Here is a 26,437-nt window from a genome sequence, read left to right as displayed (position 1 = left end):
TTAAAGGGCGTTTTATGATTATTTTTTAAAGGAAAAAAGGAAACTGTAAGACATAGTAGATATCCTAAACATATAAAATTATAAATACATTAACCATATTTAGAATTTCTTTGCGTTGTACATATTCTTTCTTGCCAAAGTTTATCAACAATATAAGTACTATCAATATAAGTACTCTTATAATGGTACAGAAACAAAAACTTCTGATCACTGATAAGAACGACTTAGATGTTTACAGGTGAAGAGACCTCTGTGATATGTTTTAAAATTGTCTGTTGCCCTAAAATCCACCACACCCACTACTATACACACATATACTGGTCATCTCTCTGTGACCTTCTTAAATAATAAAAACTAAAACACAAATGCATTTTAAGTTATGACTTTTAAAAGCGTGAGTGTATTTGTATGTGTCACCATTGTTTTGTTTTTGTTTACTGCACTTCTGTACGTCGTACGTTAGGAGGATGTAAATCTATATAATTATGAAGCACTTCCTTTTTTCCAGTCTTCTTGGTAAAAATAAACCGACTCTTCCTGGATGCTAAAACACATTTCAATTCAATGTGAGTTGTATTTTGTTGGATTTTGATCGTGATCTGCACCACGTGACTCTCAGAATTTAATGAAGTGGGCAATCGGAAAGCATTGGGTTTTTGAATCTGAGTGCTTTGAAACCACAATATATGGTTACAACCGAGTTTGTGTTCACACAAGAGGTATGCAAACACCCTTAACACGTGCTCTTAGTGATTCGAATTTTTGGGAGGAGTTAGGGAGGGTTATGCAACAGAAGATGCCGAAGATAAAACTGCTAACGATCAATTAAAATCTGCGCAGGTCTCTTTGAACTGTTATTGGGACGACGACTTAGATCAGGAAGTTTTTCATTGCCACTGGTTCCATGCTGCTTCACTTCACACCGTTATATAAGTAATGTTTTGCTACAGAAATTCAAAACAGGTACTAAAAGCTTAAGATGCTTGGGAAAGTTGAAGTGCTATCAGAGGAACTGCAAAACAGTTTCTCAAAAAGTTCATTTTGACTAACAGTAAACATGGATAGAAGCATGAGCTTTCATTCCAATAAGATGGAGATATTACAAAGCATTTGAAAATTCGATGTTGTGGAGTTTAATTGGTGATCGAATACAACAAACGTGTTTTGGGATTATGGGTAGATGTCCGAGGAATGTCAACGATTGGCTGAGAGCACTGGTCATTGTCACCTTATACAACTTCGTCCATGGTCATGCCAGCCCCACAGGTATTTTCATACATTGTTTTAAAGATATTGATAATTTATATTATACCATAGCATAATGTACATGGATAGTGTTATGTACATGAATAGCTTAATGTGCTTATTGATAGGTAAACACTGGGATGCCAGGAATCGAAATAATTGCGTTTCAAATATTTCAATCCTAGTTGAATAGACACTATAAAAAGAATTTCACTATCCAAAATAAACAAGTTTTTTAAACACTCAAATAGTTCCTGATTGCCCTTGTCTCCATCTGCGCCATCTTTTGTTTCCTGTGTTCAGTCAAGAGCGAATGTTATCTAATAGTCAGAGAATCTTCAGACCCTGACTTGTCAATTCGACGACACCGAGAAGGCTGTGATGTAATTAGTCAATGGGAAATCTGGCTACCGTATCTCATCTAACCTGCAGATATTGTTGACACTTTTTTACCCGACATTAATTTCTTCTTCTAGCTTTTTTGGAATGGTTTCCATGATATCATGTTAAAAAAATTACTTTCTGAAAATTCTCTAGATATTCTCGTGTTTCTTAAATAAATTGCATCACACTCGTCTGCAAATTTCAATTTTCTTGCTGAAATATTTATCCCTAAAGCAAAAAATACAATTTTTCAAACTTAAAAAAGTTCAAGTTGTTTTAGACAAAACTCCGCAAATAAAATAGCGTTCTCCATTAAAACAGCGGTTACATCGCGGAGTGTTGATGACTTTCCTTATCAGCCCGTGCTTAGTGTTTTTATTAATCACAGTGTGGCTCTATTCAATCACGCTTCTCTGCTTCCAGACTCCCACTATTCGTCTTTATTCTGACCCACCGAGTCTTATCTTGGTTCTGCTAGTAGCTGCTCCGTTCTTCTAGGCTTTGTTGCAGGTTTTTATCCCTTCAATTTGTTACAATGGTCTTTGAAATTTAAGAAAAGATTATTCTTTATATTTGAGTCATGTTATATTTAATATATTTAAAAAGCGAGAGAGAGAGAGAGAGAGAGAGAGAGAGAGAGAGAGAGAGAGATGTACTATATCTTAATTGGTTCTAAATTTTGTAATATCAAATTTAAATTTAATCATGATAAGCCAACAAACAACAGAGTGACACGTCCTCACAGAGAGTGAGAGTTACATAATATCCATGATAATAGCAATACCCTATATAAAACGAACTGTGTAATGGGATTCGGAACTCGTGGAGCTTTATCAAAGGTCGGAACTCGTGGAGCTTTATCAAAGGTCGGGATGTACAGTTGTGTTGGGAATTCCTTCCTGGTATCGCCCTGTCGTCACGATCCACAATGCCTCAACAAGGGAGCACGATAACCATCTCTGGCTCTTATCTCCCAGTTCCATTTTCTGAAACAGATGTCTGTCAAACTTATATCAAAGTACTCAACAAAAGTACTTGTCAATTTTTATGAGCATTAATATTTTAATTTGATTGCATTTTCTCTCAGCAGAATTTATATTGGTGTGATAACTTTGCGAAATCTGGCTTTATATTTATTTATAGACATAATCATTATTCGTTTACTTTTTTTCAAGAATTGGAACATTATTTGAATACCTCAGAAATGAGCTGTGAAGTTTTTCATTTAAAACATACGCTATGTAAATGAAACTGAGTTTTTAGAACGAGTCTTATCAAAACCCATCCATTTCAATGTTTTCCTGCCGAGACTTTGAGAGAATACGACAACAACTCGCCAACTAATTAACCAAAAACACGAAGCTTATATAATAAAAGTGTCACAGTTCGAGAGGGGTTATCTGTCTTACATATTGATGAGGGTGTTTCTTGTTCCAGCCTCATGAAAGTTATATTTTTATTTTATTTTGTATTATTAAGCATCAAACAAAATGAAAATTATATGAGATTTTGGAGTTCTTTTCCTCCTTAAATTGTCCGTTGGGTTTATAGGTTCATCCGGATGACTGAATAAAATGTGGACCCATGCGGTCTTTATACGAACTGAATTTCTCCTCTGAAATAGGATTAATGCGAATCATATACAAACTTACTACACAGTAGTATTCTGATAGAAAAATCTGATAGAATTTTATCACACGCTGCCCCCCAAAAAGCGAAAGTTTTATTTCCCTGACTTGCCAGCATTGAGACTCCTGTTGAGAATGGCTAAGTGACAATTGTGTGAAGTAAGTTTGAAATAGAAGAGGCTCCGTTATTTCAAGTGGTTCAGGTCGCGGAGAAAGTCTTTTAAGTGTTTAACATGGACTAGATCGTAGATGCCGCGACTTAGGAATCCCAGTCAATCAACGTATGAGAGCTTCTCATGGAAATACAACTGCGTATAGAATACACAAGAAAAACATTAATTTTGTACACAACAAACGGCTTTTATGAATTGCACTGATTGATACGATAAGATTTATTTTCATTGCACGCTTTTAAAATTTTAACGATTTCCAGAGTAGTTCTGAGTCATGTCTTACTATACTCAGGATATTGAGCAGAACTGTTTCTTTAATTTGGCAGATGCTCTGTTTGAAATGCATTTTTATGATTCATCCCTGCTGGAATATCATTGACTTCCCATCAGATTGTGCGTTACTTTTATTGTAGCGTGATTTTCGAGCCCGACTAAAAAGTGTCAAATTCAGCATGGTAATTATTACAGATCGCATTTGCATCAGCGTGCTGTGAAATCGGTTGTAGCAAGAGCTGTAATTAGCCTCAAGTGTTGAACTTGCTCATTGAATATCGTATAATTAATAGGCCCATATTATTCTTTAGAGCGAATAGTTACAAGTATTACGGTGCCAAAATTACGTCATTTGGTCCGTATTTTTCATGGAAAGGCAACTTATCTCTAGCCATTAGATTTATCGATACGAATGTAGATGAACAATTTCCGATGTCAAGTGGATTTCGTAGTAAACACTTTAGTGAAGTGTTAATATTTATGTTTATGATTTCACAAAACTTTAAAGAAAAAACATTGACAACATATTGTATACATTTAACACAAATCAGCTACGTATATGGTTTTTTTTTTTAATTTCAGAAGTTTTGAAATCATCAATGCAATATCTCTCGACCAATCAGACAGGCCCCAGTTCTAATCCAACCACTTATCCAAGGACATCAGACGTATCATTACAATACATACAATCGTCATCAGAAGTGTTTACTAGACTTGAGGAAACTACCGGTGATTGGTACGGGATCTCAAGCTCTAAATATACCAGCGATCCGGAATTCTCACAAAATCAAGAATACTCGGATATAGTTGTGCTTTTAGAAAAACCTCCTTCAGCCACGGAAATCACATCGTTAGTCAATGCAGTTGACAAACAGACCCCATCAAGTAACTATGACCAAATTTGGACCTCTTCGAGTGCATTGGTACGGGGAAGTTTGGCAGAGGGGCAAAATAAAAATGACACGACACTGGGTAGTTCAGACCCGAGAACAAACAACAGTAACTCCAGGATGGATTCAATACCCAAACTAAACTCAATGAGCACACAACTTTCAAACATTAATTCAGTAATATCATCGAGCCGTCTTGACACAAAGCTAGCCCCAACCAAATCTTCCAAGGCATCATTATTACCTCATCCAAATGTGTCTTCTTTACAGGAAAATCAGGACATGGCTGAAATGTCGCATTCCTCTTATTCAACATCCGAGTCGTTCAAATCATATTCTAACAAAGAAACACTGTCCTATTCGTTGCAGACATCATTCTCTGGCATTGACCATTCGTTTTCTTCAGTCGACAAGTTTGTAGGCGACCAAACACTGTATCCATCATCCTTAATATTTTCATCCGACTTGCTGTTGAATGAAATATTGTCTCCAATACCAGCACCAATTTCTAACACTTTTCCGTCCGCACCTATGGAGTCACTGGTTGTGATCGAATGGCCAACATCTGTTCATAAAGAAAATGTCACAAAACTCTTCTCGTCTCGGAAAAAATCATCAGCAAAAGACAGTAGCAGCAAAACACAAGGAAACTTTAATTCCACTGCGCATGCATCGGATCACACAGTGTTTCCTAAGCCAAAAATTTCTACTGAACATGCTCTTCCTTTTAAAGTTTCTTCAATGAATACCTCGAAACACAGTTTAACAGAAAGTCATAACAGCTCTCTACCCTATGGACTTCAACAATCATTTAATACTGAGACATACGTGCTTCTCACCGAAAACCACAGGACAACAGTTCCCATACAGGTTATAAAAAGTAACAAAGGTGGAAGCGGGAACATAGCAGAAAATGAGATAACAAGTACAAATTACAAATCTGCGTCATCTATTTCCACCACCTATATGGAATTCTATACAGCGTATTACGTTGAAGATAGTTCATATGACAAACATTTACTTCAACCTTCTGAAACAACCATCTTAGGATTATCTGACGTGCTGGACTCTTCAAAATCAACAGAAACTATTCCTACTACTGCTCATTTTCATTCAACTGGTGAGAGTGACAGGCTTGCTTATAGTCCGTTTGAAAAAGAAGAAACTGAATCAACAAGTACGGGAAGAGAACTCTTATGGAGTGACACTTATTCAAATAATATCTTCAGTAATGTTATAAATTCAGACACTATGACTGCTCTTCCGAACAAACAAATTCAAACATCCGCCATCATGTCATCCTCTGTCCAAACCCACAGAATTATCCCTACAAGTACACATAAAGAAGAAAATACAACTAAAGCTGTGGAAAGAGCATTGCATTCTTCATTCGATACAGAGTTTAAAACAAGTTCAATTGATGCTTTGAAACCTAGCTTAAAGATGAAAGAGTCGAAAACTACAACGAATCTCTATTCAACAAATTCAGATTTTCCATCAGATACAAATGACCAATATAAAACTTCCTCAGAAGTAAAGGTATCAAAAACTTTGATAAATCTACTTACAGCCGATACTGGTTATCTAAAAAGTACAACTTACAAATCAAAATCTAGCACACAATTAGGAGCATCGAAAACTATAATTAATCCTTTTTCAACAGGGTTTCAAACAAGCAGAATTGAGAAACTGAAATCAAGTTCACAGGAGACAATGACCGTGACGAATCTGTCTCCAACCAATACGAAGTCTCAAACAAATACCATTGACCAACTGCAATCTAGTTCACAAGTGGAAGAGTCGACTTCTCGGGAAAGTCTTTTTACATTTGATTTCCAAACAAGTAAAAAAGACAAACTTAAATCTAGTTCTCTAGAGACGGAATTGAAATCTATGAATGTTCGCTTTTCAACCGATACAGTGTTTCAAACAAATACATTTGACCAATTGAGATCTAGCGGAGACCATTTTACAACAGAATTTAACACAAATGAAATTGAAACACCAACTATTTCACACGAATCAATTACTAAGGCGAATCTTTTTTCAACCCACTTACTGCCTCAAACAAATACTCTTGCCCTGTTGAAATCTGTCAAACAAATGGAAGAGTCCAAAGCCAAAAAGCATGGTTTTACAACAGATTTCCAAACTGATATGATTGAAAAAATAAAATCTAGTTTACGAGAGAGAGAATCCCTATCGAACAATATTATGAATCCTTTATCAACCGAGACAGAGTTAAAAACAAACTCTATCGACGTAGTTCAATCTAGCACACAAGTAGAGGAGTCGAGAATTCTGGAAAATCATTTTTCATCAAAATCTGAGTTTCAAGTAATCAAATTAAATCTAGTTTAGATGTAAGAAACCCAAACACTACTGAAAGTCTTTTTTCATCGAAAACCGAAGTGCTTCTAACAAATACATGGAAAACTAGCTCAAAAGTGAGAGAGTGGAAAACTGATTATACGCCCGGCGACCAACAGTCAACCCCACTTTATTTCTACAATGAAATCAATGCAACTCCCATCAACACGGTTATGTTTCAGTCGGTGCATGTCGGCACCTCTGAACAGATAGTATCACCGGTGAAACAGCCCATACATTCCAGCGTCACTTTGTCCTTCTATACCAGCATACTTCAAGATTTGCAGAGTTCCTATAACTCTGACCCAGGGGATGGGAATCATTGGACCACCACCAAAGAACCTTTGCACATCTCGACTGATAACTCTGCAGAATTGTTATCAGCACTTGCAGCTAGTGAGGAAGCTATCGACGCTCAGAGTAAACAAACTGGAGAACAGGTGAGCAGCGTCTTTTCCAAAACACTTGTTAAAACAATGAGCTCTCAATTAGCAAGTTCAGCAGACTACAATCTACTCAGTAGTTTTAAGGAAAACAAACTCAGCTCAGAAACCCATGCAATTTATGCCTATCAAAGTAAACTTCCAACTACAGTTGATTATTTGCTCAGCACTGCTTCTGCTACTAGTAATGCAACGACTATCAAACCTTCAGCTCTAATACATTCCAGTTTTGGGGACCTAGTGGGGTATTCATTGCATTCAACAATTGGGGGATATTTTTCATCTGGTGTCTTAAACAGCACCGTGATCAAACTGACAGTTCCGACTATGGAGTCTTCGGTTAATTATGATAAAACTAGTTCGAACTCTACATCCGAAGAAACGCCACTTAATACTAAAATGTCCAGATTTGCCAATAGAAGAGGAGTTGAAAACATAACCGTAAAACCATCAGATACAACAGATTATTCCATCACGTCTTCAGTCCACTACAATAATGCAGAAATTACATCACAATCGATATTATCAAGTATGCCTATGTACGCTAATACTCAAATACAAAATTTATCACATGCAGAGACTCTGCCTGCTCAGTCGTCCATTGAAACAAAGTATGTGTACCAGGTGACATCAGACTTAAGGACGACATACAACAATTTGCTGTCCAGTTATCCTATATATGTTCCAACAATTAGTGCGAGTTTTTCCAGTGTTCATTCACATATTATCGACGATGCTGTTAGAACTATGAGTCAAGTAGTCATGTCTGTTGCCGGATCAAATGTACAGTCCCAAGTTAACACAGACCATACGTCGTCTTCTAGTGTAATCGCCACAAATGCAGACTTATCAGTAAAAGTTCAAGAAGAATCGGATGTTTTTGATAGGGAAAGCAGCGGTGTTTATTTTTCATCGTTATATTCATCTGATCGACCTCTACTTGAAGTCTCGTTTTCAAGAGGGGTCACTCCCTTTGAAACAAAATACGTTGGATCATCCATGATTAAAGATATGTTGGGTACTCATGAAATTGCAGTAACGAATGCAATGATAGAGCAAACGACATTCACACCGGAGATTCTTCAAACGCCGAGTTTAACGGTGATGTTTGATTCAGATACGATAGGTCTGTCAAATGACAAATCTTTGAAAGATAACCAAATGTTATCTGCCATACCATCCAAAAGGAGCGACTGGGTTTCAGAAAGCATACATCTGCAGCAAAAACACACAAGTGATCATTCGGAAATTCAGTCTAGCATTTTAGAATCTGCATTTTTACCCACAATCAGCTACAACTGGAATTTGTATGCCACAACAATAAAAACTATAGCAACGATATCAACATCAAATCACATTAGATTGGAAAGTTCATTAAAAGGGTCAAGTGACACAACAATATCAACATTAGATCACATTGGATTGGACAGTTCAATGAAAAGTTCAAGTGACACAACGATATCAACATCAGAGCACATTAGATTGGAAAGTTCAGTGAAAGATTCAAGTGACACAACGATTTCAACATCAGAGCACTTAAGAATGGACAGTTCAATGAAAAGTTCAAGTGACACAACGATTTCAACATCAGAGCACTTTAGAATGGACAGTTCAGTGAAAGATTCAAGTGACACAACGATTTCAACATCAGAGCACTTTAGAATGGACAGTTCAGTGAAAGATTCAAGTGACACAACGATTTCAACATCAGAGCACATTAGATTGGAAAGTTCAGTGAAAGATTCAAGTGACACAACGATTTCAACATCAGAGCACTTTAGAATGGACAGTTCAGTGAAAGATTCAAGTGACACAACGATTTCAACATCAGAGCACATTAGATTGGACAGTTCAGTGAAAGATTCAAGTGACACAACGATTTCAACATCAGAGCACTTTAGAATGGACAGTTCAGTGAAAGATTCAAGTGACACAACGATTTCAACATCAGAGCACTTTAGATTGGATAGTTCAATGAAATGGTCAAGTGACTCAACAATGTCAACATCAGAGCACATTAGATTGGATAGTTCAATGAAATGGTCAAGTGACTCAACAATATCAACATCAGAACACATTAGAATGGATAGTTCAATGAAATGGTCGAGTGACACGGGATCCACTGAAAGTTCAGGTGTCTCTTTGAAAGCGAAACCAACTTTACCACCAACTGTATCCACAGTTGCAGTGACATCTCCGTCAATAACAGTGTATCCTTATCCAGAAAATAACCTTCTTGTCATTGAAATTGATGTTAAATTAGGAATAGATATTTCTCAGGAACACTTTAAAGAAAAACTAGAAGAAGGTATGAAAGACTCGGTAGATTTTTTGAACTACTATTTCGCTTTTTTAAAACAAAATTTTGTTTGGCATTTAATGAATACTTTTATTTTTGATTCAAGGCCTCACTACAATCTACGTTGAAGGGATGTCTCAGCGAAGGCGCAGGTCTTCTTCAAAAACTCGAACAAAAGACACTGGAATATTCGTTAAAGTAAGTATTGCATTTGCCCCAAAACATTTGTTTCAATTTTAAAGCATTTTAACTTTACCTGAGATGTCCCTTCTTGGTTTTAGATCAAAGATATCAAGAGAAAGTCTGGAGAGCGGGTGGAAATCATATTCCTTGTAACATACAATGGGATAGTGGTCAGCGCCTCACTCGCGGAGATGGCGTTTCAAAAGATGTCGGACATCAAAATGAGCGCAATATTAGGATATCCAGTATGTCCTTTTAGTGTATTATTTCTTTGGAATAAAAAACTTGTTTCAGCTTTTCCTTCCATGAGTTTTAACAATATTTCCCTTTTTATGATTTTAGGTGGTAGTTCCTGTGAGTAGACTGACCTCCAGAAAAGAGCCGCCCTCTGATGACAGTTGGTGGGGAGGACTGTTCAATCCTTTAGTGATAACTCTCATTGCTGTGCCGACGTCCATTGTTGTGATCGCAACAGTTATTGCTATAGTCTATCAATGCCGATCTAAGTCAATACAGCGATATCCGTCTGTTCCAAGTCAGGTATGCAATAATATAATTCAACAGTCCTGTATGAAAGACATTATCATAAATGTACTCAGTTAATTCTCTTCGTGCTGGTTAGCACAATAAGGCCGTCACTAGGGACTTCCATGTTGTCTGTCATAAGCCATCACAGACTGTATTATGTACAATACGTGTACAATCATGTACATACATAAATGTTTAGTGGAGATTCACGTCTTTGTTTTGTTTTGTCTGTAGATGGATTCCTTGTACAAGCATAATTTGGTTGTGGATGTCGAGAATGGCGATGTCCGAAACAGAAGAATCTTCTACGATTACCCTTCCGATGATGAATTTAGCATGACATCCTCTGAAGCGTTCAATGAAATCAAACACAAATACTCCCAATCAATGCATTCCAAAATCAGAAACTTCGAAAAACTTAACACTAAAAATCACTTCTACAATCAGCTGGAGAAAAAACCGAGTGATGTTGTCAGAAACAAAGTTACATTTGGATTGGATGGTGATGACATTAAGTGTCAGTGTACCAAGACCGACAGCAATGAGTCCAACGACAGTGGAGTTATCGTCGATGCTCCAAAATCACCTGCTCATGAACAAAATAACTTAAAATTGGACGTACCAAGCGTAAAAACTACTCACATTGTTCAGTCTCAAAATGATTCTCAAGCAGCTCCAAAAAGTGTAATTTTGCAAAATCCATATCCAGTGAAGAAGAAATCAAATCTCGTGAATTTGTCCGGGGAACGTGTGACTTCTTGGGTGTTTATGGGAGAAAATACAAATTCAGCCTACGAATGCATTCCAGAGTCCTGTGATTCTAAACAAATAATGACTGCTAGTGACAGTGTAAATCGGATTGCTCATGATAGTAACTACATTCCACCCCAACATGGAGTCGAGTGTCAGGCATCTGACCAAGGCGCTCTACCCGGTGTACAAGACCATTTTTATGAAACTCTTAACCAAAAAGAGCCGTCAAAGTGTGATCACTCCACGGGTACTCAAACTCAATCAGGACTCAGTGGTTCGGATGGGTTTGAGTACCTGGAACCGCTCAGACAGCTCCTGCTGGCCGTGGAGCAGCAGAGGCGCCGTGTGCCCCCTGTTGATCAGTTCCTTAACGACGAGACTGTCTTTAAACAACCTTTTCAGGGAATGTGCAATATAGAACATCGTACTCCAATTTTGCCGTCATTGAAAAGTCCTTCACTACCGTTGAGAAATACCACTGACGGATATAATTGTGAGAGTGATAATAATTGTGAGAGTGATAGTAGTTTGTAGCATTGGCTCTGATAAACGAACTCAAAACGAGACGCATGAGAGGAAAGAGCGACAATTCGCCAAAGGGATAGACACTAAGTGTGAAGAAATCTCACGCGCTGATTCCTGTACATATGATCAACCATTTCTATACCCTGTAGGGTTTGCGCATACAGCAGAAATTTAGATCAAAAGCTATATAATTGACTGATCGATTAATATTGATAAAATGTCTTTCATTCTTACATTCATTGCTATAGTTAATATGGTAATGTTCATGCATACCGGTTTCCATTCACAATATATTATTTTAGTCATGTTTGTAAAACTGTTGCCTTCAGTTTCATGAAGAAATTAATATATATTAAAATTTTATTTAAGTCATTGATTGCTTGTTGCGTTCAGTTCTGTGACTTCTGTCTGAAAAGTGCTCCTGATAACAGGATAATACTATTAATTCACCGCATAGATGCCATCGTCGCATGCCACGGGTTTTGTGTCCATTCTAATTGTAGAAAGTAACATGAATAATATATGAATTAATGATAATTATCATGCAATCAACGTAAAATAGACTTACCATTACTGGTTTTATAATTGGCATAAAGGGGCATGAAGGCGAATGTTATTTTCCATTTTTAATGTTTACAATGTTTCATTAGGTATTTGTAAAGCCTAACCAAAATTGGAATGTCAGTTTTCAGCTTAGAAGCGAGATAAAGAACTCAAATATCTTGTGCCATGTTTTATTTACATTGGTCAAATATAGTGATAAAAGTTCTGTTGTAAGTTTTGTTTGTTCGTTATGAACACACGCAGTTCGTTTATATTTATTTTCCTGTTAATTTAGATTATCTTATTTTCAAACATAAATATATTCCACGTTCAGTTATGCACTCAATTTGTAAATAAATGGCATGAGCTTTGCTAACATGACAAAAACATTTCAAGTTCTGCTTATCTTAATTATAAGTCGACGACTGACACTCATATTTTGGTTGACTTTTGGAAAGACCTTTAGCATTTTAAACATAAACTTCTAAAAATTGAATAATCGAATTTTATTTTAGCCCAAATCGTTCCACAGTATTATGTGCAGTCTGTGATTTTTATAGGTCGCTGTAGGTCTTGTAAAACATAGAATTTAATAACTTGTAGACTAATTTGTAGGTGATGTTTATGCAAACACTATTGTTCTTTGACTCAACAATTACTTCATTTTTTTCATGGGGGAAAATAAACAACTCTCTAATGTAGGTTTTTTTTCGTCAGTGCAATGCTCGCTACCTTTATACAGGCATGATTCTCAAGAAAAGGCTGTAGATGGATCGGCCATGTGCTCAGAAGAGACCAGCACGACATTACCAGAGAAAGCATCTTCTGGACGGCCGATGGCAAAAGGAAAAGGGACGGGTCAAAAACAACAGCGAAGAACAGTAGAGAGTGAGCTGAAAAAGATAAAGTTGTCTCGGAGGACAGTGGTGGCAAAAGCAAAGGATGGGGCTGCCTGGAGGGACTGAGGCTGTGTGGCTGCTTTATGTGCCACCTGCCACGAAGAGGCCTAAAGTCAAGGGATTCACAGAAAATGATTTAATTGTTAGAATAAAGAAAAAAATCAAGCATAAACCGGTATTGTACAGGTTAAACATGCACCTATCTGTGTGGATAGTGGACACATGTATGTACTATACCGTAAAGAACTCAGCAACATTTAATCTACGTGTACTGACATACCGTGAAGTACTGATGTACAAATGCATGTACTTTGTAATAATCAGATATATATTCACAATTCCCTGCCTTTTTCTCTGGGTCAGTGACGTTTCGTGGAAGAGGAAGTAGAATTAGGGACAGGGGAGAGGGATCGAGGAGGGTCCCGATCAAAAGAGATACACATTGACAGAATGTAGCAAAGGATCGAGAGTAGCATGAGTTATCTCAACACATACATAAGCATCTAATTATTCTGTTTTTTCCTGCAATTTTATTTTCGAAGACAACTTATTTTGTTAGATAAGCTGAAAAAGGACAGCATTGAATACATCAGGAGCAGAAAGTGTTGTACTTATAGATATGAATTTATTGTGTCATTTTTTTTCCGAAAAAAATTGAAACAATTTAATTCCCAAGATCTCTCTCTCTCTCTCTCTCTCATTTCTTAAAGCAATACGACACTATCATTGTGCCTGTCAGTGGTATCGACCCATTAAAGGCCCGACTGGGCGTCCTTGACATTCACTAAGTGCCGAGGAGAGCATGTCCCGGGGTCACTGACCGCTCGTTCACTGCCGCGCATTGATTGTCAGGCAAAGAGTGGGTATACACCGTGAGTGGAATCGCCAATTGATGAGCGTTATACACTTCTTAAAACAGGAAAGAAAAGCTATCTTTAAGACACGTTATTCATACTTACACTCATTTTAGTTGTTTTTTTTTTTTTTGGCAACTGACATTCTCTCTCTCTCTCTCTCTCTCTCTCTCTCTCTCTCTCTCTCTCTCTCTCTCTCCGTGATTACTTTGTGTATTGGTGCCAGATCTAGTAAGCATTAGATAATCTGAATGTACATGACATATTTGGTACGGATCAATGCCTTCCACGCTTCAGGGGAATACCAATTTAAGAGGAATTTTTTTTTGTTTTTTATCTTTCCAAATAAGATAATAATACATAAATTCTTTATTTATTGTAACCATAAAATATTCATAGTTGACTGTCAAAAGATTAATATAATCTTAACCTGGATATGAATATCTTCTATGAATGGATTTTTCCCCCCGAACAGATATCGATTATCTAGATTAAGAAGAACGTTGTACTCGTTTGACGCCCACCATACAAAACAGGGCATCGGCCCCACTCATCCTCCATACGTCCATTAAATATATATTTTAAAATGACTCAAAGAAAACATGAGGTTGTTGACTCCAAACCACTCCGCTCACTGCTAACTATGCAATCAGCAACAGCATGCATAGAAACATGTGTCGTGGTTAATTATCTCAACGCATGTCATAAAAGCAGACCAGCTAATTGATACAACAACAAAAACCTTTATTTCAAAATATTACCAATTTATTGGTAATGCATTTGTCATTATCTATTTTAAAACACTGACAAATTTTATGTTTCAATAAAAGTGTTCAGTCAATAACGCATGTATCTTCTTTTCTTAATATATGACCAAATAGTTAGTTTCATAAAATTGCCAATAAAAATCTTCTTAAATTGACTAATATTATGCATGTTTTTCAATTACAAAATACTGTTATAAACAGTTTTACAATACAATGATCAATACCCTATTTTTACAATTGGTGACCAATACACAATTTTTACAATCGGTGACCAATACACAAGTATTACATTACTCTGACCGACACACAATCCTTACAATACAATGACCGACACACAAATATTACAATACAATTACCGACACACAATTATTACAACACAATTACCGACACACAATTATAACAATACAATTACCGACACACAATTATTACAATACAATGACCAATATCCAATAATTACGATACAATGACCGACACACAATTATTACAATACATTCACCGACACACGATTATTACAATACAATTACCGACACACAATTATTACAATACAATTACCGACACACAATTATTACAATACAATGACCGATATCCAATTATAACGATACAATGACCGACACACAATTATTAAAATACAATGACCGACATACAATTATTACAATACAATGACCGACACACAATTATTACAATACAGTGACCGCCACACAATTATTACAATACAATGACCGACACACAATTATTACAATACAATTTCCGACATACAATTATTACAATACAATTACCGACACACAATTATTACAATACAATGACCGACACACAAATATTACAATACAATGACCGATATCCAATAATTACGATACAATGACCGACACACAATTGTTACAATACAATGACCGATATCCAATAATTACGATACAATGACCGACACACAATTATTACAATACAATGACCGACACACAATTATAACAATACAATGACCGACAATACAATGACCGACACACAATTATTACAATACAATGACCGACACATAGTTATTACAATATAATAACCGATACCCAATTATTACAATAAAATAACCGACACACAATTATTACAATACAATGACCGATACCCTACTATTACCATACAATGACCTATTTCATTCTACTTCAATATAAACTTACCTACACAATTCTATTTTGTTATACTGACCAATTTATTGCGTATTATTCAAGTGTCAGACCAATACAATACTGTTACAATGTACATGTACCGACTAAGACCTTATTTTATCAATCTAATGACCAATAGTATTGTATGTCAATATTATTTTAACTGACAAATTGTATTCTCTTACAAAATTGACCTGATTAATAGTATTTTATTTAGATATTTAACTGGCCAATAGTATCATGTGTCAATATTTCAATTTCAATATGTAACTGACCTATAGACTTCAATTTCAATATTCAACTGACCAATAGTATTCTATTTCAATATTTAACTGGCCAATAGTATAAGGTGTCAATATTTAACTGACCAATCGTACTTCATTTCAATATCTAACTGACCAATAGACTTTTACTTCAATATTCAAATAACCAACAGTATTCTATTTGATTATCAACTGACCAATAGTATTCTATTTCAATATTTAACTGGCCAATAGTATAAGGTGTCAAAATCTAACTGACCAATCGTATTCTATTTCAATATCTAACTGACCAATAGACTTTTACTTCAATATTCAAATAACCAACAGTATTCTATTTGATTATCAACTGACCAATAGTATTCTATTTCAATATTTAACTGGCCAATAGTATAAGGTGTCAATATTTAACTGACCAATCGTACTTCATTTCAATATCTAACTGACCAACAGACTTTTACTTCAATAGTATTCGATTTGATTATTAACTGATCAATAGTATTCGATTTCAATATTTAACTGACCAATGCCAATTTTGTTCCTTTATTTATTACAACTAAACAATTCAATTACATCTTTTTATTTGAATTCCAACCATCGACATCGATTAAGTCAGCGTCATCATTTTTTTTAAATTTTTAAAATAAAAACCACTTTTCAGTCATTATATCGTAGCTTAATTTCTAAACATAATAATTATTACTGTCCATAAACTATGTTACAATAAATAGCTTTGTTTTTTAGTGCCCAGGACCAAGGTCATCCTACTGTGTAAGACTAAAGTGAGTTTATCATATTATCTTTACCATACTATCTCATACGCTTATTGGTCAAAGTAACGCATTGTTCAAAAGATGGTCCATACTTTTACATGATAACATTGGATATTGACATAAACATGACATGGACATGCTTCTACCTTAATGCTAATACCAAAACAAGCCTTCGTCGTGATATTTCCTTCATCCATCGGATGTTTACAGGAACGTAAATTTTCCCAGTGCAATATAGTAAAACAGTTTATTCAAATATAAGTACCGGTATGAATATCAATAATTTCATGAAAGTGAGAGAAAGTCCTCAAAAATGTTTTTAAAAATCATTCATTTTCCTATTCTGTCCAAACTTAAAATCAATCTCTCCCTTTTTTTAACGATCCAAGCTCGGTTCAACAACCTCGAGTATAAAGGGGCGTTGACCTAGTCAGCCATTTTGGAATTCAATATACGTAACATTGCATATTCAGATTTTTGGGGTCGGGTCAATCAGCCCTAGACTGTATGTCACGCAAACACACTGCCCTAGTTTCCCACCAATCACCACTCTCTTCGTTCAATCACCTTAAATGCCCCCATTTTTTAGTATATATAAGATTCTGAATTTGGGTTAGGAGAACAAATCGCCTTACTGGGTCAGAGTACCTGGACCAAAGAGGGGACCACGAGCCTCTTCAGGTACGTAATTTCTTGTTTCTGTAATTTCCAGTCGATGGTTCCCGGTCTCCTTTAGGGGTGACGGTCTGAAGATGTGGCAGGCAGCCATGTTGAATATTGTAATATATTTTAAATTTTGTGGAAATTGGTACCGCATTATGAAGGATGTTGTGAAAATTTTGAAATTCTAAGTATTCATTTCGAAAACAGTAAGATATTATGTCCAGATCTTGTCGTAATATTGTATGATAAACCGATGTTGACAGGGGGGGGGGGGTTGAGTGGGGGGATGAAATATTGCTCTCACCAAACAATTGTTAGCCATTGAAATAACTGTAAACATACTTATTCATATGTATGTGTTGCTCTCTGCATCATTGTATAACCATTTATAAATAAATGATGACCATTTAAAATATATGTGGATATTCAACATGAAATATCTTTGACCATGTGGAGCTTTTTGTAGCAAAATATAGATATGATGGAAAGATGTTTGGTAATTATGTTGATGATTTAAAATTTGTCAGAATATACGAACTTTTATGTAGCTTATTGTAGCAAGTTATTTTATTAGAAACAAAACTGGGTCATAACAAGCAGTCATTTTTATTTTCAAATGGAATATAAGCTATTTATTAACAGATGTTAACCATCCAGATATGAACTTCATCTGTCGATAAACGAATATTGGCCATATCATATCAATGCTGCGATATATAGTTAAAACTATCATAAGAAAATATATTTTGACCATTTCGAAAAACTGTACCGTACAGTTAAATTCTAAAGTCAAAAGATCTTAAGTCGGTCCATTCGGCTTGAATTCAGCGGGTTTTACATTCTTTCCTCTCAATCAACCTTCTAGAAATTAATTGTCCTTAGCACGTAAGAACCAATGACCTTGGTAAATCGTCTTTGAGGTGGACATGGAATCTTACCTTTTTTTCTTATAAATAAGTGTCATTATTTGGAAATAAAAGGTTCATTGAGTGATGAAAATATAAACCCCATGAAACAACTGAAGTCGTCTAATAATTAACGGCCACACTGAATACTCGATTCATGAAGTCTCTTTTTGTTCCATAACTGAATAAAACTCCATTTCATTCATTAAAACGTTATTACTCACACACAACTCACACATTGGATAATGATCTGTCCTATAAGAATTTATTATGGAAATTCAAATTAATATCACAGGTACTCTCCTATAACTTTTGCAAATACAGGTAGCTCTTAGAAATTGTAAACTGCAGACACTATCCCATACTTAACAAATTCACAAGCTACACGTATAACGTTCAAACACTTTTACATTGAGAGGTCATTGCCCAGTGACGTAGTCAAAATGTGTATATCCTAAGCAATCTCGAAAAAGGTCATTGCCCAGTGACGTAGCCAAAATCTGTGTTCTCTATCGCAATGGAGAAAAAGGTCATTGCCCAGTGACGTTTCGTGCATGTACTCTTAGGCGACCTGATTTCCTTGTGATTTATGATTAAAATGTGACTTAGTCAGTCTAAATAATTGATTTCTCACTTGAAATTATTCATAAATAAAACAAAGTATATGGAACAATCTGGTCACCATCTATAACATGTGCTCTTTACAATTCCATATAATTGAAAATACTTTATCGGACTTCCTTGCTAAGTCCATGGAGATCGTTTACATCGTGGCATTATTAAAAACATCATTTAGATTAATTCACACTTACTAATGGTATATCGTTATATGTTTAAAGGCAGTGGTCCCCAAGAAGTTTGCTCACAACCCAAGCCATGATCAGTAGAAGGAGACGAGCCAGCTAAATGGGGACCAAGGGCCCGACTGACATCGGGGCAGGGGTCGGGCCACTCCGTGGAAGTGACAACAGTCACTGTCCATTTGTTGAAGGTGACTACAATATCTGTCCAACTGTTACATCAAAAGAACTGCAAATTACAAGGAGAGGGAAAACTCCAGAGGATCCCAGGACTTGAAGAGAAGGAACAGATGACGGATCATTTTTGTTTGTTTTTCTGTGTTTTGAACTTGTAACAATGTAATCTCAATATTGTGCACACTGCTGCACAAGCGGATGAATCCCATCCCGGTGAAACGCTCCATTGTGGGTTTATTTTATGAATGGATTGTGGGTTTATTTTATGAATGGGTAGTAAATCTGTCGCTGAGTGTGTTTGAATGAGGTTTCGTGTGTACGGACTCAAATGAAGTTACATGAATGTATTTTACTGTGATAATTCACTTGTTATATTATAAATGAAAGAATGAATGAATAAGATTGAACTTGTTTAGTAAAAATGTGAGAACTTGACATAATTGTATTGATGTATGATACCTGTTTAAACATGTATAACTTTTTATGTACTGGACCCTTTATTCGGGACCCATAACTTACTCTGCTCGAGTACCGTGTACATTGTGCCATAAGAAGCCGGGGACGGACGGCTGCTGCAGTTCCGTGCTCCGTGTCATACCCTGCTTGTTTTGTTTAAGTTGCATTCTCAGGAGTGTGCGCCACTGAATTTGATATTTATGCAGCACATATGGATGGACTGACCGGTGAGGTGTAAATGTGTGCGATTCTTTGTTGCATAAGTGCTTTCTTTTGTCTGATGTATGCGAGTGACTGATTGAATAGGGTGTCTGCAGAATGTGTTTTGGATACCTTGTTGTGTAATTGCATCCTCTGTGTATGGTGCATGGGTGGGTACTTCTCGTATCCACAGAAATGATTGCAGAGAGAAAGCTTCTTCTTTTGTTGCTCTTTTTGTGCCTTAATTCTTAGCTAACAGGGCTTCTGTTGCTTCGAATTCGGATGAATATGTACCGGTGAATTTGTACATATAGGAATCCTTCTAGTATAGAACATGTGATACAGTTGCTATGCGATTAGTGTTTTTAGACAAGTTTTATACAGAGTTAGAATCTCTCAAACATTAGGGGAAAATAATTTGTTTTGAAAAGTTTTTTTGCATAATTAACGCCAAGGAAAATTCCAGTTAGAGCTGGAGCGATAAAAAGACTCGTCTTAATCTACCCGGTGAGACATGAGACATTTAACAATATAATTATAATTCCTGTGAGTGTGAAAGCGTGTGATGAACGTACAGTGTTAGATCACGTGACATGTAATAAATGTGTAATTTTTAGCCACGTGTTTTTTAAAACACGTGCTAAATAGCTAAGGATGAATATTTACCGGTGATTGAGAATCAATCAAAATGGAGAGAGAGAGAGAGAGAGAGAGAGAGAGAGAGAGAGAGAGAGAGACGTTATGTTGTGAATTATACTGTGCCATATTTTTTCTTAACTTTCTGCTTGCAATGCATTCAATGCTGTCCTTTGTTAAGCCTGTCTAACAATATAAGTAACTGTTGTCTTCAAGAATAAAAATGCAGGAAAACACCAAATACATAGTTGCTTATCTATGTGTTGGGATAACTCATGCTATTCTCGTTTTGATCGGGACCCCCCTTGATTCCCCTTCCCTGTCCCTAATTCTACACCCCCTCCCACGTAACGTCAATGACACAGAAAAGAAAGGCAGGGAAGTTTTGATATATATCTGATTATTACAATGTACGTATTTGTGCCTAAGTACTTCATGGTTTGCCAGTATATTAAAGGGACATGGTCACGATTTTGATCAAATTCTATTTTTATGTTTTTATTATTTACCATGCTTTAGAAATGCATTTCGAATGATCAAATAAAATTTGGGAGTCATTCGTAGAGTTATAAGCAAGATACAGGGCTCATAATTCTTTGTCATGTAAACAAGGCTCGTGCCCTGTTTTTGTTTACATAGGTTCAGTTAAGTGATTTTTTTATGATCGGATTTGCTGATATTTAAATTTTACAATATTTTATCCGCCCTTAGATAGACATTTCACATGCCTTATACACCCATCTTCTTCTGGTTTTACATGAATATATACCTGTATGATATCTTGACACGTGTTTTTGATGCACGATTACACGATAAATAGTTGCCACTATCCGTATTCTTTTAATAAAACATATTATGCAACGGTTTAATGTCGGCGATAATTGCAGAATAATTATTTCCGCGCAAACGTCATGTCCTTCGTAGAAAACAATTTATATAATATCATCATTACGTTTAGGTGGATTGTTATACTTTCATGTTAAATACTGAAATCTGATTGGTTAAGACGCAGTTCATAATATTTTCTATTACCCTCAGCGTTAGCAACGCACTTAGCAACGGGTAACATTATATAAACAGGCACTATTTATTTTGTTATACTGAATGTCTTTTTTAAAATTTTTAAGAAAATTTTACTGCTTTTATATAGGAATAACGTGAATTCTACAGCGAACCGTACGCGCATAATTTTCGCGCATGTTACATTTTTTAATGTTACCCGTTGCCAAGTGCGTTGCTAACGCTGAGGGTAATAGTAAATATTATTAACTGCGTCTTAACCAATCAGATTTCAGTATTTAACATGAAAGTATAACAATATATAAATAGTGCCTGTTTGGGAGGGTAACAGTTGAAATTGACACCCCTCGAAAACCATTGTCAACCTCCGCTTCGCGTCGGTTGACAATGGTTTTCGAGGGGTGTCAATTTCAACTGTTATCCTCCCAAACAGGCACTATTTATTTTGTTATACTGAATGTCTTTTTTAAAATTTTTAAGAAAATTTTACTGCTTTTATATAGGAATAACGTGAATTTCTTCAGCGAACCGTACGCGCATAATTTTCGCGCATGTTACATTTTTTAATGTTACCCGTTGCCAAGTGCGTTGCTAACGCTGAGGGTAATAGTAAATATTATTAACTGCGTCTTAACCAATCAGATTTCAGTATTTAACATGAAAGTATAACAATAAAAATTGTTACATGCGCGAAAATTATGCGAGTACGGTTCGCTGTAGAATTCACGTTATTCCTATATAAAAGCAGTAAAATTTTCTTAAAAATTTTAAAAAAGACATTCAGTATAACAAAATAAATAGTGCCTGTTTGGGAGGATAACAGTTGAAATTGACACCCCTCGAAAACCATTGTCAACCTCCGCTTCGCGTCGGTTGACAATGGTTTTCTCGGGGTGTCAATTTCAACTGTTACCCTCCCAAACAGGCACTATTTATATTATAACACACCTGGAAAAATTCACTCAAATTAACAGTAAATTGTTTGATGAAATGATAAATAAACTGTAAATATGTCAAATAATCGAAAACAGTTTGGGGATAAAAAATGAATATCCAAAAAATTCAATTTAGTAAGTAAAAACAAAAGCCCCTGTGCATGGGATTCGAAATCGGGATGTACGGATCACAAGGCAGACAGGTTATCCACTCAGCTATGGAGTAAGTTGCGTAATTACTTTAAAAAAATCCTTTAAATAAAACGAAAAGTCGTTTCGATCAGAGGTCGGCCATTTTGTGATGATGTGTTATTCCACCTTAACGTGTCATGGTCACGATTTTGGTTGAATTTCATTTTTTCTATTTTGCTTTTATACAATGCTTAAATTAGTATTAAAAGCATTTCTAATGGTCAACCAAAATTTGAGTATCAGTCATCGAGTTACAAGCAAGATACAGAGCTCAAAATTCTTTGTTATGTAAACAAGGCTCGTGCCATGTTTTTGTTTACATTGGTTCGATATACCGGTAATTTTTCTTTTCTAGCTGATTTTCATGTCTACTTATCCGTTTTAAATCTAAATAACATTTGTCGCATTCATTTTAGGTGCATGTAAACCTGGAATTTCTTTTCATCATTCAGGAACAAACAAATGATCTAAGCTTTGTTTACACATAACAAAGAACTGTGAGCTCTGTATTTCGCTTATATCTCGACGACTGACACTCAAATTTTGGTTGACTTTTGTCACGATTTTGTTCAAAACTCATTTTCCCGGTTTTAGTGTTTACAATTCTTCAGTAAGGCATTCTAATAGTCAACCAAGATTTAAGCTTCAGTCGTCGAGTTATAAGAGAGATACAGAGCCCACAATTCTTTTTTACATTTTGGATGTTAAAAACAAAATTTCAAGTTTAGTCCTAAAATGAATGTGACAAACGCCAGAAACTGTATATTTATGTTCAAAACTATTTTAGCAAATAGAAAATTCGCCTTGAAAAAGAATTTTTAACGGGTTAATTGAACTAATGTTAAAAGAACATGGCACCAGCTTTGTTTAAATAACAAAGAATTGTAAGCTCTGTATCTTGCTAAGAACTCTACAACTGACACATAAATTTTGATTGATCATTATAAGAGCATTACTAAAAAATTGTAAACAATAAAAAAAAAAATTCACAAAAATCGTGACCATGCCACATGAGAAAACTTCAAGAATAAAATAAGAGTATATTGGACAGATAAATAGTTGTTATTGTTTACAATTTATTAAAAACGAAACAATTCAACAAACGCCAACAATGCTGATCAATAAATTGGTGATGATGAAGAGGAGCCTTGTGACCACGAGTTCGAGGATCCACCGGAAAATCCAGAGTTCATTCCGACGCCGCTTGACCAAGAATTAGATGCCCCAAAGGAAAATCCGGGATCTACATTTTGTCCCCAAGATCCAGACCCGCCACTAGAGAATCCAGAACCCATAGTTGGTCCTCCCCAAGATCCAGATCCGCCACTAGAAAATCCAGAACCCATAGTTGGTCCTCCCCAAGATCCAGACCCGCCACTAGAAAATCCAGAACCCATAGTTGGTCCTCCCCAAGATCCAGATCCACCACTAGAGAATCCGGGATCGACTCCATCACTTCCCCAGGAGATATCTCCTCGGGAAAATCCGGAATCGCCGGCAGGTCCGCCAAAGTCGTTGTTACCCTGGAGGAACTCTGGTTCAGGCCCTATGAAAGACCCAAAGGGTAGCCTCCCTCCCTCCATACCCCCTACAACAGTTACACCACCACTCGCTCCTCCAATCGTGTTGATCCCCTGAAAGCCACCAAGTTGCCCTATTCCTCCGGATACCATTGGAAAAGCCTCGCCAAAACCGCCAAACATACCCTGCCCGAATCCTCCACCGATGAGTGATGGAGGAGGTCCAAATCCTGACATGATACTGTTTGAAGACAAGTCTCCGAGTCCCATCCACCCTTGTCCAAATCTAGACCCTCCTGCTAACGACCCTAACCCGTCAAAGCTAACGTAAGGTGTGGACATGAGGCCGCCTGACAGATACTGCTGGGCACTGGCGCCACACACAACGACCAAAAGTGACAAAACTTTTACAACCTAAACACAGAATCATAAAAATACAATACTGAACACAAAACTATAAGTAAAAAAGAATTTTCAGATATGATTTTTAAGCTAGAAACTGAAAAAAATCATATATTTTAGCTTTAAAATTTGTATAAATATTTTCTTATATCCTTGAGACCATAGAGCTTTTCTCAAGGAAATCTAGACCAACTATCCCTTTTGTTAAGGTGTTTCAAAATTTACTTTTTCGCCCATTTAAAAGTTTTCACTTTCAAATATTTAATTTCCTTTTCATACATGAAATCGTATCGCGAGTCCTCATGCGTACACACAAATTACCTTCATCTTCCGTAGTATTCCTGCTATCTGAATGATGTATCACCACACTAAACGTCTTTTATAGTCCCTTCGTTTTCAATTTTTTGTCTTATATTTCAGTCCGATATTTAGCAAATCTGATTGGTTAGCCCGTACAGCTCAATTTGCCAGTAGATTTCTACGTACTAAATGAAGTAATCAAAACGAGGCGAGTGCCTCGTTTGTGATTTAACATTACGTATCATCTCTTTTGCATGCGTGATGCTGTGACGTCATGTGATGTCATAGCATGAGAGTTACCAATCATTATGCGTGTATCTGATGGCCGGTTCATGGATTGTGACCTGTTCGTGTACCCGTCTTATATTGTCCAATCTGTCCTCTGATATATCAGTGCAGTGGCATGAGTCAGCATTATGCCTTGATATGTCCATGTTATAAATGCTATTGGAAGAGGTCATCGAACGACAGGTGTATTTGATATTGATGGGTTATATAAGCGTGCAGGCCCACCGGAATATAATTATCAAACAAACAAAACGTTTTAATTAATTTGTTCAAGAGAATTTGAACAATTGTTTTGTCCATTGTCACAAGAGTAATAGATTGTACATAGTATGGTTTAAATGTCTTATTTTAAAGTCGTTTTCAATTTTTTCACTCTTTTCATTTTTACATTTATCATGCATATTTCGATGATACTAGTATGTTTTTTAATTACTAGTAACTGAAAGCATTATTAACTAGCTATTGTTCAACAAAGCTATATTTGCTTCAACTAAATTACACTTTTTTTAATGTTCATTTTTAAAGATACATTGATATTGGCAGGTTATGCTTAGATATTCTAAACAGGCACGTAGCATCGTTTTTGAAAGTGTGTGGTTGAGGGTCAGACTAAACCAAAAAAATCTTTACAAGCCAAAAAAAAAAACACAACAAAAAACAAAAACAACGCTACTTTCAAAATCCTAGTCCGTGGGGAGGGGGGGGGGGGGGTGAGAAGTATACATTTAACTTCAATTTTACTGTTTATTTCCTTATTTCCAATTCCATTTTTTACGTGATCCAATAAAAGGGGGGGGGGGGGCTCCATGTTCATTGATTTTGTTATATGTAAAGGTAAGAAAAATCTTTCCTGTGCCAAACAGTGCGGGGAGGGGAGGGGGAGGGGCAAGCCCCCGATAGTTTTCGTGAAAGAAGTCAGTACAACAAAATACTTCAGTTACTTGGCCGTTCCATTTCTGTACAAACTGGTCCAACTGTTTTTACAATATTCTCTGGCCATTTCACAT

The 26,437-nt window shown here is 36.1% G+C and overlaps 2 protein-coding genes and 2 long non-coding RNA genes across 4 annotated transcripts; 2 read left to right on the top strand and 2 right to left on the bottom strand.

Annotated features, from left to right (window-relative positions):
• The first annotated feature begins 521 nt into the window (after positions 1 to 521).
• On the top strand, positions 522 to 12,067 carry LOC128174240 (mucin-22-like). Its single transcript, XM_052839840.1, is given in 8 exon segments — positions 522 to 1,266; positions 4,286 to 6,928; positions 6,931 to 9,714; positions 9,812 to 9,903; positions 9,987 to 10,133; positions 10,231 to 10,428; positions 10,651 to 11,693; positions 11,695 to 12,067. Coding segments are annotated over 8 exon segments (7,227 nt in total). The 5' UTR covers positions 522 to 1,121; the 3' UTR covers positions 11,870 to 12,067.
• On the bottom strand, positions 1,274 to 12,633 carry LOC128174512 (uncharacterized). The gene is made up of 3 exons (XR_008242582.1): positions 12,263 to 12,633; positions 2,414 to 2,615; positions 1,274 to 2,169 (listed from the first exon to the last, which is right to left on the bottom strand). It is a non-coding gene; the product is annotated as an uncharacterized LOC128174512 (long non-coding RNA).
• A 4,801-nt stretch (positions 12,634 to 17,434) lies between these two features.
• On the top strand, positions 17,435 to 20,874 carry LOC128174504 (uncharacterized). Its single transcript, XR_008242581.1, has 2 exons — positions 17,435 to 17,616; positions 19,343 to 20,874. It is a non-coding gene; the product is annotated as an uncharacterized LOC128174504 (long non-coding RNA).
• Positions 20,875 to 23,963: 3,089 nt separating this feature from the next.
• Positions 23,964 to 25,310, bottom strand: LOC128174377 (keratin, type II cytoskeletal 2 epidermal-like). The gene is made up of 2 exons (XM_052839945.1): positions 25,164 to 25,310; positions 23,964 to 24,854 (listed from the first exon to the last, which is right to left on the bottom strand). The coding sequence occupies exons 1-2, from the start codon at positions 25,167 to 25,169 to the stop codon at positions 24,039 to 24,041; spliced, it is 822 nt and encodes a 273-aa protein (XP_052695905.1). The 5' UTR covers positions 25,170 to 25,310; the 3' UTR covers positions 23,964 to 24,038.
• Positions 25,311 to 26,437: the final 1,127 nt, after the last annotated feature.

The sequence above is a fragment of the Crassostrea angulata genome, chromosome 1 (genome assembly GCF_025612915.1).
Source record: "Crassostrea angulata isolate pt1a10 chromosome 1, ASM2561291v2, whole genome shotgun sequence".
NCBI lineage: Eukaryota > Metazoa > Mollusca > Bivalvia > Ostreida > Ostreidae > Magallana > Magallana angulata.
This window is presented reverse-complemented; position numbering and strand designations above follow the sequence as displayed.